The sequence below is a fragment of the Oncorhynchus gorbuscha genome, linkage group LG15, assembly GCF_021184085.1.
Source record: "Oncorhynchus gorbuscha isolate QuinsamMale2020 ecotype Even-year linkage group LG15, OgorEven_v1.0, whole genome shotgun sequence".
NCBI lineage: Eukaryota > Metazoa > Chordata > Actinopteri > Salmoniformes > Salmonidae > Oncorhynchus > Oncorhynchus gorbuscha.
Genome location: NC_060187.1, coordinates 16467027 through 16487760, shown reverse-complemented (window position 1 = coordinate 16487760; position 20734 = coordinate 16467027). Strand labels below are relative to the sequence as shown.

The 20734-nt window shown below is 46.1% G+C and overlaps 1 protein-coding gene across 4 annotated transcripts in view; it reads right to left on the bottom strand.

Moving 5' to 3' along the window:
* The window catches only part of pde4ba (phosphodiesterase 4B, cAMP-specific a), a 360826-nt gene that overhangs the window by 64837 nt on the left and 275255 nt on the right, over positions 1-20734 (bottom strand). For all 4 annotated transcript variants that reach the window (XM_046300226.1, XM_046300228.1, XM_046300225.1 and 1 more), the window contains 3 exons: positions 14707-14743; positions 14512-14582; positions 8708-8757 (listed from right to left, as the gene is read on the bottom strand). In XM_046300226.1, the coding sequence (XP_046156182.1) occupies positions 8708-8757; positions 14512-14582; positions 14707-14743 (158 nt within the window). The remainder of the gene's footprint in view (positions 1-8707; positions 8758-14511; positions 14583-14706; positions 14744-20734) is intronic.

The following is a 20734-nucleotide window of genomic DNA, read 5'->3' as shown; positions in this document are numbered from 1 at the left end:
AAAAAACGCACTGAGGTTTTTCCAATTACCTGCCTGCCTTGCTGCTGCGGTGAGCGCTAAATGGCACGTGCCACTCAGTGTGAGGGTGAGAAGTCATGACAATATCGGCCCTGTCACTGTCACTGTGATAAGAACATCATGTCCTGATAACCTTATGGAGTCTGTGTTGGTTATTTTCATTTCATACTATACAATATACACAACAACAGAATAGGCTATGTTGAGGCCTTATGCTGAGGCCTGACTCTAACATTAAGTGCAGCTCGTGCCATGACATTGTGTGAGCTGTGAGTGTGCAGGCCACAGACCAGTGTGTGAGTGTTTATCAGTGTTAAATATGTGCATGTGTGTTTCTATCAAGGTATTTATAAGATGTGGGCACAGAGACAATGGCCCCTTGTCTGTCTGCATCCCATTTCTTCTCCAGTCTGCTGAAGGAGCAAACACACACAAAGCTACTGTTGCTTTGTCCAGCCAGTGGTCCAATAGTGTCACACACACACAGACAGCTTCCCTGCCTGCCAGACACAAAAACACCTCCTGGGTTCCGTCCGTCTGTCCGTCGTGTTCCGTTACAACAGGGACAACAGGCCAATAACAGGATCAATCTGCTTCTCTCTTCCTGCCCTCCATTTCCTCCCCTCTGCCGGACGAAAAGAGAGGGGGAGCAGACGGAGGAAGGATGGGACAGGAAATCACTCTTTCCCTCTGTCTCATTGTCTCCAGTGTGACAGACAAAGACAGGGTCTGGCAAGCCTTACATCACACACTGTCATAGGGGGGGGGGGGGGGCAGGGTTTGTGTGTGGAGGAGGGGTGGGGGATACAGGTGGAAGAGGGGAGGTGACCTCTCAGAGCATGGGAATATGGTAAGATGGAAGTGAGGGTGGTGTAATGGCTCTGGTATCATTCAGAGTAGCTATGCAGTAGGTAACCAACAACACTGTCAACGCCTTCAGCTACAGTATGTGGAAGTCTCATCAACTAACCTTGTGTTTAGATATAACCTAACCTAACCTGAGCAATTGAGGACAAGTGTATTATTGGAGGATTGGTTGAGTGGCTCTACCTGATCACAAGGAGAAACCATGAAGGTAAAACACCTCCCATTAAAATCTACTTCATTCACAATTTTAGTGATGGGGAAAAAATCTTCACAGTTACATGTCAGGATATTATTTTTTAATGATATATCGTATTGTTTGGACAATATCGCAATATTATTTTTGTGCTAGTTGTCTGTACCTGCACCAAAACTCCAGTATTTTTCCTTTATAGCTTGTTCTCCATCTTCTTTTTAAATAGGGAGCCAATTTGTTTTCAGCACTTTTATTTCCATGACTGATCAAAACGTGTTTTCTCATGACTCTCTTGTTCCTCTGCAGAAGACATATGGTGAGTAATATGTTCGGAACGCAATAAAATCACAGTATCGAATCGCAATCGTGAGAATCACAATACATATCATATCGGCACCTAAGTATCATGACAATATTGCATCGTCAAGTCGCTGGCAATTACCAGCCCTAACCCTTTTCACGTAACCCTTCAACACTGTACTCAGTGAACCCTGTGATGCTGCCAGCATGCTAGTGATGTCCTCCTCTGAGGAGACTATGAACTAAAAGTACTGATAGAAAAGCACATGAAACCTCACAGTACCTAACTCAATAGGTCATAGTGATCGTCATAGCCTAGTCTGCTTATGGGAAACACACTCATTCTTCTCACACACACACACACATACTCATGCACCTGACGAGCACTCCCTCTTCAGAAAGGGGAAGTGGCGGTCTGTCCATCTGCGCTGACAGGAAGTCAACAAAAGCCACATGCAGGCGGACTGACGTCAATCAGGGCCCCGGAGCACTGTCACACAGGAACAGCTCCCTGCCCACAGACACACACACACACACACACACTTGCACAGGACCATACTCAAAAACATGTGCACACTGTGCACATACAGAAATACACTTGTAGGCCTACTCATACGGATGCACATAAACGCATGCATTGGCACACACACACAAACGCACACACACACACACAGATGAATGACACACAAACACATCACGCACTTCCTCTTCTCTATTTCAATCTGCCCTTGTAATACAGTGTGTGTGTGTGTGTGTGTGTGTGTGTGTGTGTGTGTGTGTGTGTGTGTGTGTGTGTGTGTGTGTGTGTGTGTGTGTGTGTGTGTGTACTCCTCTGTCCTTGTAGTCTTTGTATTATAAGTCCAATGACCGAAACTGTTTGGAAAAACCTATATCTTAACAATGTGAGAGGAATGACAATGAGTCCCCGTTACTGTGTTATGGCCGTGTCTGTAGCAGCAGACTCAACAGAATCCCATTCTCCTTCATTATTTTTATTTCACCTTTATTTAACCTGGTAGGCCAGTTGAGAACAAGTTCTCGTTTACAACTTGCGACCTGGCCAAGATAAAGCAAAGCAGTGTGACACAAACAACAACACAGAGTTACACATGGAATAAACAAACATACAGTCAATAACACAATAGAAAAGTATATTTACAGTGTGTTAAAAATGAGTTAAGATTAGGGAGGTAAGGCAATAAATAGGCCATAGTGGCGAAATATTGACAATTTAGCAATTAAACACTGGAGTGATAGATGTGCAGAAGATGAGTGTGCAAGTAGCGATACTGGGGTGCAAAGGAGCAAATAATAAATAACAGGTATTTGGGTTGGCTATTTACAGATGAGCCATGTACAGGTGCAATGATCAGTAAGCTGCTCTGACAGTTGATGGTTAAAGTTAGTGAGGGAGATATAAGTCTCTAGCTTCAGTGATTTTTGCAATTCATTCCAGTCATTGGATGCAGTCTTTTGAAGACTTTAGAAAGGCAGGGCAGGATGGATATAGGTCTATAACAGTTTGGGTCTAGAGTGTCTCCCCCTTTGAAGAGGGGGATGACCGTGGCAGCTTTCCAATCTTTGAAGATCTCAGACGATACAAAAGAAAGGTTGAACAGGCTAGTAATAGGTCGGAACAATTGTGCCGGATAATTTTAGAAGGAGAGGGTCCAGATTGTCTAGCCCAGCTGATTTGTAGGGGTCCAGATGTTTCAGCTCTTTCAGAACATCAGATATCTGGATTTGGGTCATTTGACCACGGACATAATTACGGATGCAGGCAATGAGGCAGTGATCGCTGAGATCCTGGTTGAAGACAGCAGAGGTGTATTTAGAGGGCAGGTTGGTCAGGATGATATCTAAGAGGGTGCCCATGGTTATGGATTTAGGGATGTACCTGGTAGATTCCTTGATAATTTGTGTGAGAGTGAGGGCATCTAATTTAGATTGTAGGACGGCCGGGGTGTGAAGCATATCCCAGTTTAGGTCACCAAACAGTATGAACTCTGAAGCTAGATGGGGGGCAATCAATTCACATATAGTGTCCAGTGCACAGCTGGACAAGCAGCAATGGTGAGAGACTTAATTCTGGAAAGGTGGATTTTTAAAAGTAGAAGCTCGAACTTACCGAAACAGCAGTAGACAAGGCATATTGACATTAGGGAGAGGCATGTGTAGCCGAGTGATCATAAGGTCCAATGAGCAGCTATAGATGAGTCAGGGAGCCGTTCAGTAGTCGCTACTATGCTAGGCGAGCTGGAGACATGGAGATACAGAAAGCTAGCAGCCACTTGGTTGCAGCTAGCTAGCTGCGATGATCGGGTGTAATGGTCCAGAGCTTAAGGCAGGAATCCGGTGATGTGGTAGAGAAAAAGCAGTCCGATATGCTCTGGGTTGATATCACACTGTGCAGACTGGCAGGTATTGGCCGAGCTGAAGCTGGCTGGTGTCCGAGCTAAAAGTGAAGACCACTAGCAGTGGATAACTGACTACTAGCTAGTTAGCTGGCTAGCTTCTGATGGGGGTTCCGGTTTCAAAGTATAGAAAATAGCAGATCCGTACCACATTGGGTAAGAAGGGTTGCAGGAAAGTATATTCAGTTCGTAGATGGAAAGTGAGATTCAAATATATACGAAATGTATACGAAAAAAACGAGGAAAACTACTATTTACACAGGACAAGACAAACACACGTCCGACTGCTACGCCATCTTGGATTATGATGCTAACCGCTAATGAAAAGCCACACTTCTCCTGCTATGTTTAATCAACATTTTTCAGAGATCCTCTGTCTTGTCTTGCCAAGGGTGTGTGCGTGTGTTTGTGAGTGTGTGTCTATGTCTTCTCGTTTTGGCAGCCTGCCCTCCTGACACTATCATACAAGCTCAAGGACACAGTCAGGAGTTCCCAGTCATGCACACGTGTGTTTCTATCAAGGTGTCAATAAGATGTGGGCACAGAGACAATGGCCCCTTGTCTGTCTGCATCCCATTTCTTCTCCAGTCCGCTGAAGGAGCAAACACACACAAAGCTACTGTTGCTTTGTCCAGCCAGTGGTCCAATAGTCACACACACACACACACACACACACACACACACACACACACACACACACACACACACACACACACACACACACACACACACACACACACACACACACACACACACACACACACACACACACACACACACACACACACACACACACAAACACACAGGTGTGGTCCTTCTGTAGCTCAGTTGGTAGAGCATGACGCTTGTAACGCCAGGGTAGTGGGTTCGATCCCCGGGACCACCCATATGTAGAATGTATGCACACATGACTGTAAGTCGCTTTGGATAAAAGCGTCTGCTAAATGCATATATTATTATATTATTACACACACACACGCCTTGGTCATAGTATTTTGTGTTTTCCTTAATTATTTGTTCAGGCCAGGGTGTGACATGGCTTTATTGTGTTGTCTTATTGGGGTTTTTGTAGGAATTGGGATTGTGGTTGATTAGGGGTGTGTAGCATAGGTTTGGCTGCCTGAGGCAGTTCTCAATCAGAGTCAGGTGATTCTCGTTGTCTGATTGGGAACCGTATTTAGGTAGCCTGGGTTTCACTGTGTATTTCGTGGGTGATTGTTCCTGTCTCTGTGTAGTGTTCACCAGATAGGCTGTAATAGGTTTTCACGTTCCGTTTGTTGTTTTTGTATTTATTTAGTTATTTCATGTATCGTCATTTGTTTCATTAAAGACATGAGTAACCACCACGCTGCATTTCGGTCCGACTCTCTTTCGACGAACGAACGCCGTTACAGAATCACCCACCACACCCGGACCGAGCGGCCTGGTAACAGGCATCGACAGCAGGAGCAGCGAAGGGAGGACGTTATGGACAACAGAAGTATGGAGTATACGACGTGGGATGAAATAGGCAGGTGGGCGGTCGACCCAGAGAGCGTGCCGGAGCCCGCCTGGTATTCGCTGGAGCAGTGCGAAGAGGGCTATCGGAGAATGGAGTTGGAGAGGCAATAACGACGGCGCAGAGGAAAGCCCGTGAGTCAGCCCCAAAAATGTATTGGGGGGGGGGGCTCAGAGGGAGAGTGGCAGAGTCTGGAGATAGACCTGAGCCAACTCTCCTTGTTAATCGTGAGGAGCCAAGGAGGAGACCAGAACCAGAGCCGGTGTTAGAGGTGAGCGAAGCAGAGACTGTGAAGGAGTTAATGGGGAAGGTGGAGTGGAGAGTAATGAGGGAGTTGCTAGCTTGGTGCTTTAGGTGCAAGATTCGTCCGACAGAGTGTGTCGGGGATTTGATGGCACCTGGGTCAGCGCTCCATACTCGTCCTGAGGTGCGTGTTAGTCGGCTGGTGAAAAATGTGCCATCCTCACGCACTAGGCCTCCTGTGTACCTACCTAGCCTTGCACATCCTGTGCCAGTCCTGCTCTCAGGCTCTCCAGTACACCTTTACGGTCCAGTCCATCCTGTGCCACCTTCACATACCAGTCCTCCGGTAGCAGCTCCCCGCACCAGGCTTCCTGTGCGTGTCCTCGGCCCAGTACCACCAGTGCCAGCACCACGCACCAGGCCTACAGTGCGCCTCGCCTCTCCTGCGCTGCCGGAGCCTCCCGCCTGTTCAGCGCCATCAGAGCCTTTCTCCTCTCCTGCGCTACCGGAGTCTCCCGCCTGTTCAGCGCTTCTAGAGCCTTCCTCCACTACAGCGCTGCCGGAGAATCCTGTCTGCAAGGAGCTGCCAGTCTGCAAGGAGCTGTCAGCCTGCATGGAGCAGCCAGAGCTGCCAGTCTGCAAGGAGCTGCCAGTCTGCAAGGAGCTGCCAGTCTGCAAGGTGATGCCAGCCTGCATGGAGCAATCAGAGCTGTCAGCCTGCATGGAGCAGTCAGAGCTGTCAGCCTGCATGGAGCAGTCAGAGCTGTCAGTCTGCATGGAGCAGCCAGAACTGTCAGTCTACATGAAGCAGCCAGAGCTGTCAGTCTGCAAGGAGCTGCCAGTCTGCAAGGAGCTGCCAGTCTGCAAGGAGCTGTCAGTCTGCAAGGAGCTGTCAGTCTGCATGAAGCAGCCAGAGCTGTCAGTCTGCAAGGAGCTGCCAGTCTGCAAGGAGCTGCCAGTCTGCAAGGAGCTGTCAGAGCTGTCAGTCTGCATGGAGCAGCCTGAGATGTCAGTCTGCATGGAACAGCCAGAGCTGCTAGTCTGCATGGAGCAGCCAGAGCTGTCAGTCTGCATAGAGCAGCCAGAGCTGTCAGTCTGCATAGAGCAGCTAGATCCGCCAGTCAGCCATGATCTTCTAGATCTGCCAGTCAACCAGATTCTTCCAGATCTGCCAGTCAACCAGTCTCTTCCAGATCTGCCAGTCAACCAGTCTCTTCCAGATCTGCCAGTCAACCAGTCTCTTCCAGATCTGCCAGTCAACCAGTCTCTTCCAGATCTGCCGGTCAACCAGAATCTTCCAGATCCGCCAGCCAGCCAGGATCTACCGGAGCCTACTACCTGCCTGAGCTTCATCTCAGTACTGGGCTTCCTCTCAGTACTGGGCTTCCCCTCAGTCCCGAGCTGCCCCTCAGTCCCGAGCTGCCCCTCAGTCCCGAGCTGCCCCTCAGTCCCGAGCTGCCCCTCAGTCACGAGCTGCCCCTCAGTCACGAGCTGCCCCTCAGTCACGAGCTGCCCCTCAGTCACGAGCTGCCCCTCAGTCACGAGCTGCCCCTCAGTCACGAGCTGCCCCTCAGTCACGAGCTGCCCCTCAGTCCAGTGGGGTTCTGGGTGAGGACTATTAGGCCATGGTCGGCGGCGAGGGTGGATTATCCCAGGATGAGTAAGGGGAGGAACTATGACATTAATGGAGTGGGGTCCACGTCCCGAGCCGGAACCGCCACCATGGACAGACGCCCAACCGGACCCTCCCTATGGTTGTGAGGTGCGTCCGGGAGTCCGCACCTTAGGGGGGGATTTTGTCACGCCTTGGTCATAGTATTTTGTGTTTTCCTTAATTATTTGTTCAGGCCAGGGTGTGACATGGGTTTATTGTGTTGTCTTATTGGGGGTTTTGTAGGAATTGGGATTGTGGTTGATTAGGGGTGTGTAGCATAGGTTTGGCTGCCTGAGGCGGTTCTCAATCAGAGTCAGGTGATTCTTGTTGTCTCTGATGGGGAACCGTATTTAGGTAGCCTGGGTTTCACTGTGTATTTCGTGGGTGATTGTTCCTGTCTCTGTGTAGTGTTCACCAGATAGGCTGTAATAGGTTTTCACGTTCCGTTTGTTGTTTTTGTATTTATTTAGTTATTTCATGTATCGTCATTTGTTTCATTATTAAAGACATGAGTAACCATCACGCTGCATTTCGGTCCGACTCTCTTTCGACGAACGAACGACACACACACACACACACACACACACACACACACACACACACACACACACACACACACACACACACACACACACACACACACACACACACACACACACACACACACACACACACACACACACACACACACACACACACACACACACACACACACACACACACACACACACACACACACACACACACACACACACACACACACACACACACACACACACACACACACACACACACACACACACACACACCATGGTCTCTCCTCCATTACAGTACAATGAGCAGGATTCACATGATGTTGTGTTTTCAGTGAGAAGTGAGAGGTTTCCTGGTACTCCCCCATCAGAGCAGTCAGACTAAACACAGGCTTGGGGGGGGGGGTGTTGTTTCTAACACTGGTGACAGAGCCAGGGAAGACAGCCAACGCATACTGTATGCGCAAATGAGAGGGGGGAGAGGGATGAGGTGAGGTAGGAGTTGAGGGAGGGGATGAGGGAGGAGAAAAGGGAGGGGTGTAGAAGGGTGAGAGGTGTGGGGTAAGGGAGGGGTTGAGGGTGTAGGTGAGGTCTCAGGCATCAAGTGTAGACAAGATAGCAAGAGAAGAGAGAGAAGGACAGACGGAGGAGGAGAGGGAAGAGAGTGGGACAGACTGAGGAGGAGAGAGACAGAAGGGAGAGATTGAGAGAGAGTGAGACAGACGGAGGAGGAGAGAGAAGAGCGAGGGACAGAGAGGAGGAGAGACACAAACAGGTGAGACTGAGAGAGAAGAGAGAGGGACAGACATTGGAGGAGAGACACAGAAGGGAGAGATTGAAAGAGAAGAGAGACCGAGAGAATGGTCTTGACATTGATACATTATCTTAAGATTTAAGCTTAGGAAAACATATGGAAAGACAAACTAACATCCCTGTCTTTGGGACACCATGTGCATTGCAGGAGAGAGTGATGCGTTGTGGTCTTACCTGGCAGACAGACTCTTGTGATGGGAGGCTGAGTGGCCGCAGGGGACCTCCTGAGGAAACAGAGAACATAAGTATGGTTATGAAATCCATTTAGATAGGCCTACGTCACATCGTAATATTCTGATATGGCCAACCACATCTGGTAAGACTATATAGGTTAAGTCATTCTAAATGAGGAGTGACAGAAGAGATGAAAGACAGAGGAGAGGAGAGACAGAGAGGAGAGACAGAGGAGAGGAGAGACAGAGGAGAGGAGAGGAGAGACAGAGGAGAGGAGAGACAGGAGAGGAGAGGGGAGAAAGAGAGGGGAGACAGAGGAGAGGAGAGACAGAGGAGAGGAGAGACAGAGGAGAGGAGAGACAGAGGAGAGGAGAGACAGAGAGGAGAGACAGAGAGGAGAGACAGAGAGGAGAGACAGAGAGGAGAGACAGAGAGGAGAGACAGAGAGGAGAGACAAAGGAGAGGAGAGACAGAGAGGGGAGAGACAGAGGAGAGGAGAGGCATGAGATGAGAGACAGAGAGAAAGAGGAGAGGAGAGACAGAGGAGAGGGTAGACATGAGAGGAGAGACAGAGGAGAAGAAAGAGAGAGGAGAGGAGAGACAGGAAAGGAGAGACAGGAAAGGAGAGACAGAGGAGAGGAAAGACAGAGGAGAGGAGAGACGGAGAGGAGAGACAGAGGAGAGGAGAGACGGAGAGGAGAGACAGAGGAGAGGAGAAACAGAGGAGAGGAGAGACAGGAGAGGAGAGGAGAGACAGAGGAGAGGAGAGACAGAGAGGGGAGACAGAGGAGAGTAGAGACAGAGGAGAGTAGAGACAGAGGAGAGTAGAGACAGAGGAGAGGAAAGACAGAGAGGAGAGGAGAGACAGAGAGGAGAGACAGAGGAGAGACAGAGGAGAGGAGAGACAGAGGAGAGGAGAGACAGGAAAGGAGAGACAGAGGAGAGGAAAGACAGAGAGGAGAGGAGAGACAGAGAGGAGAGACAGAGGAGAGACAGAGGAGAGGAGAGACGGAGGAGAGGAGAGACAGAGGAGAGGAGAGACAGAGGAGAGGAGAGACAGAGGAGAGACAGAGGAGAGGAGAGGAGAGACAGAGGAGAGGAGAGGAGAGACAGAGGAGAGGAGAGGAGAGGGGAGAAAGAGAGGGGAGACAGAGGAGAGTAGAGACAGAGAGGAGAGACAGAGGAGAGGAGAAACAGAGAAGAGATACAGAGGAGAGGGAAGACAGAGGAGAGAAGAGACAGAGAGGAGAGAGAGGAGAGGTAGACAGAGGAGAGAAGAGACAGAGAGGAGAGAGAGGAGAGGTAGACAGAGGAGAGGAGAGACAGAGAGGAGAGAGAGGAGAGGTAGACAGAGGAGAGGAGAGACAGAGGAGAGAAGAGACAGAGAGGAGAGAGAGGAGAGGTAGACAGAGGAGAGGAGAGACAGAGGAGAGGAGAGACAGAGGAGAGGAGAGACGGAGGAGAGACAGAGAGGAGAGACAGAGGAGAAACAGAGAAGAGAGACAGAGGAGAGACAGAGAGGAGAGACAGAGGAGAGGAGAAACAGAGAAGAGAGACAGAGGAGAGGAGAGACAGAGAGGAGAGAGGGGAGAGGTAGACAGAGGAGAGGTAGACAGAGGAGAAAAAGAATGAGGCCAACATGTCCGTGAGGATTACAGTGAGAAGAGGACGGGAAAGAGAGAGATTAAGAAAGGCAGCAGATAAATGAAGAATAAAAGGGGAATTGCTCTCAAAGCTGCCTGATCTGATCTGTGTGTTTACGTGAGTGCATTTATTTTTATCTAACTAGGCAAGTCAGTTAAGAACAAATTCTTATTTACAATGACGGCCTAGGAACATTGGGTTAACTGCCTTGTTCAGGGGCAGAATGACAGATTTTTGCCTCATCAGCTCGGGATTTGATGGGTTACCGGCCCAACACTCTAACCATTAGGCTATCTGCCGCTCCGTGCATGAAAGTGTGTTTGTCTACAAGAGTGTTTGTGCTACAAGACCATGGTGCTTGCCTACGGAGCTGTGAGGGGAACGGCACCTCAGTACCTCCAGGCTCTGATCAGGCCCTGCACCCAAACAAGGCCACTGCGTTCATCCACCTCTGGCCTGCTCGCCTCCCTACCACTGAGGAAGTACAGTTCCCGCTCAGCCCAGTCAAAACTGTTCGCTGCTCTGGCCCCCCAATGGTGGAACAAACTCCCTCACGACGCCAGGACAGCGGAGTCAATCACCACCTCTTTAAGGAATACCTAGGATAGGATAAAGTAATCCTTCTACCCCCCCCCCCCTTAAAAGATTTAGATGCACTATTGTAAAGTGGCTGTTCCACTGGATGTCATAAGGTGAATGCACCAATTTGTAAGTCGCTCTGGATAAGAGCGTCTGCTAAATGACTTAAATGTAAATGTAATGTAAATGTAAATGTGCGCCTGCAAGCATGCATGCATGCAAGTATGTGTGTCTGTGAGTGTTTGTGTGCATTCCAGCATTCAAACATGTATGCATGACATGTGTGCATGCAAGTATGTGTGTCTGTGAGTGTTTGTGTGCATTCCAGCATTCAAACATGTATGCATGACATGTGTGCATGCAAGTATGTGTGTCTGTGAGTGTTTGTGTGCATTCCAGCATTCAAACATGTATGCATGACATGTGTGCATGCAAGTATGTGTGTCTGTGAGTGTTTGTGTGCATTCCAGCATTCAAACATGTATGCATGACATGTGTGCATGCAAGTATGTGTGTCTGAAAGTACAATGAGCCGAATCCCAGTATGTGTCCCTGCGAGGGTGCGTTCATGATGTGTGTTTGTGTGAGAGCTGAATGTAGGTCAGGGAGACTTTGGTTTTCAATATGGCAGGCTATTCAACACAAGCTTTTTATGAACAGAGATTGTATTCCAGTATCTTCACAGCAAGAGGCAGAATACAGACTCCGTCAGGTGATATCTGAATGCAGGAGGAACGATGCCCTACATACAAATATATACATAATACACCTTTTCTGTTTTGTAATATTAGTCTGCAACTCAATGGAGAAGCAAGTCTGAGTCCCAGTCTGAGTCACAGTCTGAATCACAGTCTGAGTCCCAGTCTGAGTCCCAGTCTGAGTCCCAGTCTGAGTCCCAGTCTGAGTCCCAGTCTGAGTCCCAGTCTGAGTCCCAGTCTGAGTCTCAGTCTGATTCTAGAGGAGGATGTTCTGCACTTCATAGTAAGGCATATACAGTGGGGCAAAAAAGTATTTAGTCAGCCACCAATTGTGCAAGTTCTCCCACTTACAAAGATGAGAGAGGCCTGCAATTTTCATCATACGTACACTTCAACTATGACATACAAATTAGACAAAAAATCCAGAAAATCACATTGTAGGATTTTTAATGAATTTATTTGCAAATTATGGTGGATAATACGTATTTGGTCAATAACATAAGTTTCTCAATACTTTGTTATATACCCTTTGTTGGCAATGACAGAGGTCAAACGTTTTCTGTAAGTCTTCACAAGGTTTTCACACACTGTTGCTGGTATTTTGGCCCATTCCTCCATGCAGATCTCCAGCCACGTTTCATCTTCAATGCCCTTGCTGATGGAAGGAGGTTTTCACTCAAAATCTCACGATACAAGGCCCCAATCATTCTTTCCTTTACACGGATCAGTCGTCCTAGTCCCTTTGCAGAAGAACAGCCCCAAAGCATGACGTTACCACTCCCATGCTTCACAGTAGGTATGGTGTTCTTTGGATTCCACTCAGCATTCTTTGTCCTCCAAACACGACGAGTTGAGTTTTTACCACAAAGTTATATTTTGGTTTCATCTGACCATATGACATTCTCCCAATCTTCTTCTGGATCATCCAAATGCTCTCTAGCAATCTTCAGACGGGCCTGGACATGTACTGGCTTAAGCAGGGGGACATGTCTGGCACTGCAGGATTTGAGTCCCTGGCGGCGTCGTGTGTTACTGATGGTAGGCTTTATTACTTTAGTCCCAGCTCTCTGCAGGTCATTCACTAGGTCCCCCCGTGTGGTTCTGGGATTTTTGCTCACCGTTCTTGTGATCATTTTGACCTCACGGGGTGAGATCTTGCGTGGAGACCCAGATCGAGGGAGATTATCAGTGGTCTTGTATGTCTTCCATTTCCTAATATTTGCTCCCACAGTTGATTTCTTCAAACTAAGCTGCTTACCTATTGCAGATTCAGTCTTCCCAGCCTGGTGCAGGTCTACAATTGTGTTTCTGGTGTCCTTTGACAGCTCTTTGGTCTTGGCCATAGTGGAGTTTGGAGTGTGACTGTTTGAGGTTGTGGACAGGTGTCTTTTATACTGATAACAAGTTCAAACAGGTGACATTAATACAGGTAACAAGTGGAGGACAGAGGAGACTCTTAAAGATAAGGATATGCAGTATAGGTCTGTGAGAGCCAGAAATCTTGCTTGTTTGTAGGTGACCAAATACTTATTTCCACCATAATTTGCAAATAAATTCATTAAAAATCCTACAATGTGATTTTCTGGATTTTTTTCTCTCATTTTGTCTGTCATAGTTGAAGTGTACCTATGATGAAAATTACAGGCCTCTCTCATATTTTTAAGTGAGAGAACTTGGTGGCTGACTAAATACTTTTTTGCCCCACTGTAGGAATGTGATTCACGCATTGCCTATATTGTGTGGGTTATGTTTTAGACATTTCAGACAGGCTTATAACAAAAATATGACTTAACAAGCACAACATAATCATTTACATAAATGGCAGTTGAAATCAGGTTGAATTTACTCATTTAAATGTACTTCCACCAATTAAAATGAGATTTAGTATTTTGTTTATTTGACTAAAATATGAGTGATCTGTGTCTGTGATAATGGGGTTGTTTTTCTCCCATAACTCCACAGCTAACCTGCTTCAAAAAGAGTTCATACAGTGTCCTAATAGCTTGACGTAGTTAAAGTGTTTTCATGAGGAAAAAGAGAAAGCATGTGCTTAACATCCTGCTGTGCAGTGCACTACCTCTCGCCTGGCGTTAACATTACCCTTCGATAGAAAAACACAAGGAGCAGAAGGAATCTGGAGTGGAAACCTAGAATAATAAGACGGTGTTCTGAGTTCATGTGTTCTACAGGCTGAGGATGGCGGCGACTGAGAAGGGCAACATCTCACGAGTTCCAACCCCACTTTGTCAAGCATTTCACAGTAAATTCTATACCAGTTGTAAGGTGCGCATGTGACAAATACAATTTGATTTCATTTGATGATGCGTTGAACAGTGAGCAAGTTTAAATGCAAAGAGAAAAGCTCCAATAAGACAAGGCCGAGAGTGGGTGGAATAGGTAGCAACTGATAACACAAGGCCGAGAGTGGGTGGAATAGGTAGCAACTGATAACACAAGGCCGAGAGTGGGTGGAATAGGTAGCAACTGATAACACAAGGCCGAGAGTGGGTGGAATAGGTAGCAACTGATAACACAAGGCCGAGAGTGGGTGGAATAGGTAGCAACTGATAACACAAGGCCGAGAGTGGGTGGAATAGGTAGCAACTGATAACACAAGGCCGAGAGTGGGTGGAATAGGTAGCAACTGATAACACAAGGCCGAGAGTGGGTGGAATAGGTAGCAACTGATAACACAAGGCCGAGAGTGGGTGGAATAGGTAGCAACTGCCCTCTTGTGGATTGAGATACAAACTACAACACATTTACAGCTGCTGTGTATTGTCCTCCACAGCAGACATGAGACTCATTTGTATATGTATTTATGCATAATTTATTAGGTAGTGTTCTTAATCAGTCAGATAAACAATAACACCGGACACTTACTTGTTTGAAGCACATTGGACATTGGTCAGGACTGTGAAGTTATTTCTTACACTTCGAAGGCTTGCGAGGACCTGGACAGAAAGAGAACATGTTTAGCCATTACTTACACCAGCAAGTATGGAAAGACACAGATGTTCTGAGTGTAGGGGTGTTAGCGACTGGGTTTAAGGACAGGTGAGCTGGGATCATATTTACCTGAGCAAAAGGCGTTACTATCAGGTCATCACCATGTCTGTAAACACAAACAAAAGCATGTCAACAACACATCCTGAACATCATTCAGAAAGCATTCCTAAGACTGTTAACAGTGTCATACACACGTCAGGTTTAATGGGCTCAATCAGTCCACTGTTTCAACACCAGGGGAAAGAACGGCTCTTTAAACCACATCCAGGGAGGTAGTCATTTTGAAAGTATGTGTCAGTTATGAGTAACGAAGGTCCCAATTCCCTAAACTGTGCCTGTAGTTAAGCCTTTGAGGACAAACAGGAATCTTGTGACTGACCAACAGCCAAATTACCTCTACGTACCCCACAGACAAATGACCCCTACTGTACGTACCCCACAACCAAATTAGCCCTACAGTGGTTCTTCCGTTAAAAGTTGCATCATACTCTCGTGTGGCGCAACGGTCTAAGGCACTGCATCTCAGTGCAAGAGATGTCACTACAGACCCTGGTCCAATTCCAGGCTGTATCACAACTGGCAGTGAATGGGAGTCTGTCACGCCCTGACCATAGAGAGCCTTTTTATTTTCTATTTTGGTTAGGTCGGGGTGTGACTAGGGGGGGTGTTCCTATCTAGGTGTTCCTATCTATATTGGCCTGGTATGGTTCCAAATCAGAGGCAGCTGTTTATCGTTGTCTCTGATTGGGGATCATATTTAGGCAGCCACTTCCCCACTGTGTTTTGTGGGATCTTGTTTTGACCAGTGCATGTTGTACATCTTATGTTACGGTTCCCTTTTTGTTTTTGTAAGTTTAACAAAAATAAAGATGTGGAATTCAGAGCACACTGTGCCTTGGTCCGTCTCTCCACACAAGCGTGACAGAGTCCCATTGTCACGACTTCCACCGAAGGTGGCTCCTCTCCCTGTTCGGGCGGCGCTCGGCGGTCGTCGTCGATGGTCTACTAGCTGCCTTTTTCCTTTTCTTGGTTATGTCTGTTTTGTGTTTCACCTGGTTTCATTTTGGTTAATTAGGGGGGATATTTATCTCAACATTTGCTTTGGGTTTTTGTGTGGGATTGTTTTCGTTTGACTGTCAGTTAGTTTTGGGTTGCATTTTCTTTAGTTCATGTTTAACAGGTGTTTTTTCCCTGGACTGTGTCTGAGTGGGGTTTTGTGGCTATTGCTGTAGTCTGGTGTCCTGTTATTTTGAGCTGGTTTAATAAAACACCCTTTTCCTTCGGAACTTGTTTCTCCTGTGCCTGACTCCACACCCACATCTCCTTGGGGAGATCTGACACCCATAGGGCGGCACACAATTGGCCCAACGTCGTCCAGGTTAGGGGAGGGTTTGCCAAGGGTAGACCGCCATTGTAAATAAGAATTTGTTCTGACCTGACTTGCCTAGTTAAATAAATGTCAAATGAAAATAAATACTGCAGCACAGCACAGCTTGCAGGATGGTACAGCATGTTACAGCACATCACATAATGGTATTTTATTGTCAGCCATTGTTCCCGTTAATTCTCGTTGAAACCACCATTGGGCATCTTTGAGGGCGTCTTCATGAAGCTTGCTTACCCAAATTATCCTACAGAGGTCCACACGGACCAGACGTTTTGATTGCTATACCCTATCAGAGGTCCACACGGACCAGACGTTTTGATTGCTATACCCTATCAGAGGTCCACACAGACCAGATGTTTTGACTGCTATACCCTATCAGAGGTCCATGCAGACCAGATGTTTTGATTGCTATACCCTATCAGAGGTCCATGCAGACCAGATGTTTTGACTGCTATACCCTATCAGAGGTCCATGCAGACCAGATGTTTTGATTGCTATACCCTATCAGAGGTCCATGCAGACCAGATGTTTTGACTGCTATACCCTATCAGAGGTCCATGCAGACCAGATGTTTTGATTGTTATACCCTATCAGAGGTCCATGCAGACCAGATGTTTTGATTGTTATACCCTATCAGAGGTCCATGCAGACCAGATGTTTTGACTGCTATACCCTATCAGAGGTCCACACAGACCAGATGTTTTGATTGCTATACCCTATCAGAGGTCCACACAGACCAGATGTTTTGATTGCTATACCCTATCAGAGGTCCATGCAGACCAGACGTTTTGATTGCTATACCCTATCAGAGGTCCATGCAGACCAGATGTTTTGACTGCTATACCCTATCAGAGGTCCATGCAGACCAGATGTTTTGATTGCTATACCCTATCAGAGGTCCATGCAGACCAGATGTTTTGATTGCTATACCCTATCAGAGGTCCATGCAGACCAGATGTTTTGATTGCTATACCCTATCAGAGGTCCACACGGACCACACGTTTTGATTGCTATACCCTATCAGAGGTCCACACAGACCAGATGTTTTGATTGCTATACCCTATCAGAGGTCCATGCAGACCAGATGTTTTGACTGCTATACCCTATCAGAGGTCCATGCAGACCAGATGTTTTGACTGCTATACCCTATCAGAGGTCCATGCAGACCAGATGTTTTGATTGCTATACCCTATCAGAGGTCCATGCAGACCAGATGTTTTGATTGCTATACCCTATCAGAGGTCCATGCAGACCAGATGTTTTGACTGCTATACCCTATCAGAGGTCCATGCAGACCAGATGTTTTGACTGCTATACCCTATCAGAGGTCCACGCAGACCAGATGTTTTGACTGCTATACCCTATCAGAGGTCCATGCAGACCAGATGTTTTGATTGCTATACCCTATCAGAGGTCCATGCAGACCAGATGTTTTGACTGCTATACCCTATCAGAGGTCCATGCAGACCAGATGTTTTGACTGCTATACCCTATCAGAGGTCCATGCAGACCAGATGTTTTGATTGCTATACCCTATCAGAGGTCCATGCAGACCAGATGTTTTGACTGCTATACCCTATCAGAGGTCCATGCAGACCAGATGTTTTGATTGCTATACCCTATCAGAGGTCCATGCAGACCAGGTGTTTTGATTGCTATACCCTATCAGAGGTCCATGCAGACCAGATGTTTTGACTGCTATACCCTATCAGAGGTCCATGCAGACCAGATGTTTTGACTGCTATACCCTATCAGAGGTCCATGCAGACCAGATGTTTTGATTGTTATACCCTATCAGAGGTCCATGCAGACCAGATGTTTTGACTGCTATACCCTATCCTCCAGAGCAGAACAAGTTAATGCGTTTCGTTGACATGAAGCAACTATAGCCTCAGCTACTATTGCACAGAGAAATACATCTTAAAACATGCTATTTTGTTCTTTTGAAATAAATTGTCTTAGTATCATGTTTGGTAGGCTACTCTTTGAGTCCCAGCTAATCTACTGTTAATATGCATACCGCGCAGCAGAGCTTCATGGAGCTTGGAGGATGACATGTTCACTAAGTTTTTATCTTTTATGATATTTATCTTAATGCAGGCCTAATGATTGTGTAAAATAAACGTATTTCAGTAAATTCTGAGACAGGTGGGTTCTAGGTTTTTATTGAAATGACATGGAGCTATCATTAGTATCATTAGTAGGCAAACATCCAATAAACATCCAAAAATACATTTCAAGTCCCTAAAAATGTTCATTAACTTGGCAAGAGGCTTTTGTCCTGCTAATAGCCCATCATGGGTGGATGGCTTCTTTTGTATTCCAATGTATTGAATGAATGTGTTAATTCCAGCCATTTACCATTCTCATTCTCGGAGTGGAAACGTTTGTAGAGTTCACAACCTGCTACACTTGTGAAAACATATATTCAAAATGCCTCCAGCTCACATTGTAAAGTGTTGGGTGGCGCACTGATAGCCTGTAGCCTGCACCTGAATGGTGAATGGGAGGCGCACTTCAATTACCAGTTGAAGAGTAAAAATAGACACACAGGCCAATTTAATTCCACTAAATTATGCAAATTAAAAACCCGGCACAGCCAGAAGAGGACTGGCCACCCCACATAGCCTGGTTCCTCTCTAGGTTTCTTCCTAGGTTTTGGCCTTTCTAGGGAGTTTTTCCTAGCCACCATGCTTCTACACCTGCATTGCTTGCTGTTTGGGGTTTTAGGCTGGGTTTCTGTACAGCACTTTGAGATATCAGCTGATGTACGAAGGGCTATATAAATACATTTGATTTGATTTGATTTGATATAGACCGATCAGCACAACGTTCAAATGTATTTACACCAAGAAATTAGAGCCAGAAATTCTGGGATTTTTGTAGGGTGAATTACTATGTGGATTATAATACATTTACATATTTGTAGGGGTTGTTGCATTTGTCATTGTATCTGGATGAGCTATTATGAGGATTTCGGCTGGCTATTGCCCAATTTAATGGCTCATCAATCCGTGAACTGCTGTGACCAATGTCCATCACAAATAAAAACACAGCATCTACAGTGGTAGAAATAAATGATTGAATTCAATAAAAAACTAAAAAACTGTTTCAAAATGCATATGTTTAATAGGCTAATGTGCAGTGTGACAAAAATCAACAGGACAATGAGATGTTTACTGTACCCTACATAATAAACATAGTAAAGTGCCTAATTCATTCGATAAGGGAGAGGCTTGCTAAAAATGATGTCTGTTCTCTTTGGTCGCAATGAAAAAATTCTGAGATAAATGGTACCTAAAACAAACTCATCAGAACAACCAGATCACTTCATGGTGTGGGTGTGTGTGTTGTGTGTTTTTGTGTGTTTTGTGTGTTTATCTTAATGTGTGCCTGTGATGTGTGTAAAATCAAATCAAATCAAATCAAATCAAATTTTATTTGTCACATACACATGGTTCAGATGTTTTGTATTGAAATGACATTGTGCTTCTAGTTCCGACAATGCAGTGATAACCAACAAGTAATCTAACTAACAATTCCAAAACTACAGTCTTATACACAGTGTAAGGGGATAAGGAATATGTACATAAGGATATATGAATGAGTGATGGTACAGAGCAGCATACAGTAGATGGTATCGAGTACAGTATATACATATGAGATGAGTGTGTAGACAAAGTAAACAAAGTGGCATAGTTAAAGTGGCTAGTGATACATGTGTTACATAAGGATGCAGTCGATGTTGTAGAGTACAGTATATACATATGTATATGAGATGAATAATGTAGGGTTAACATTATATAAGGTAGCATTGTTTAAAGTGGCTAGTGATATATTTACATCATTTCCCATCAATTCCATTATTAAAATGGCTGGAGTTGGGTCAGTGTCAATGACAGTGCCTGGCAGCAGCCACTCAATGTTAGTGGTGGCTATTTAACAGTCTGATGGCCTTGAGATAGAAGCTGTTTTTCAGTCTCAGGTCCCAGCTTTGATTCCACTGACCTGCCTTCTGGATGAAAACCCGGGGTGAACAGGCAGTGGAGGGTGGTTGATGTCCTTGATGATCTTTATGGCCTTCCTGTAACAACGGGTGGTGTAGGTGTCCTGGAGGGCAGGTAGTTTGCCCCGGTGATGCGTTGTGCAGTCCTCACTACCCTCTGGAGAGCCTTACGGTTGAGGGCGGAGCAGTTTCCGTACCAGGCTTTGAGATGATACAGCCCGCCAGGATGCTCTCGATTGTGCATCTGTAGAAGTACATTTGAGTGATTTTGGTGACAAGCCGAATTTCTTCAGCCTCCTGAGGTTGAATAGGCGCTTCAAATGTATTTACACCAAGTGAGTGGACCAATTCAGTTTGTCTGTGATGTGTATTACTAGGAACTTATAATAGCTACCCTCTCCACTACTGTTCCATCGATGTGGATAGGGGGTGTTGCATTTGTCATTGTTTCTGAAGTCCACAATCATCTCCTTAGTTTTGTTGACTTGAGTGTGAGGTTATTTTCCTGACACCAATTTAATGGCTCATCAATCCTCCCTGTAGGCCGTCCATCGTTGTTGGTAATAAAAGCCTACCACTGTTGTGGTAGAAACTTGATGATTGAGTTGGAGGCGTAAAAAACTAAAAAACTGTTTCAAAATGCATATGTTTAATAGGCTAATGAACAGGGAGTACAGGAGAGGGCTCAGAACGACACCCTTGTG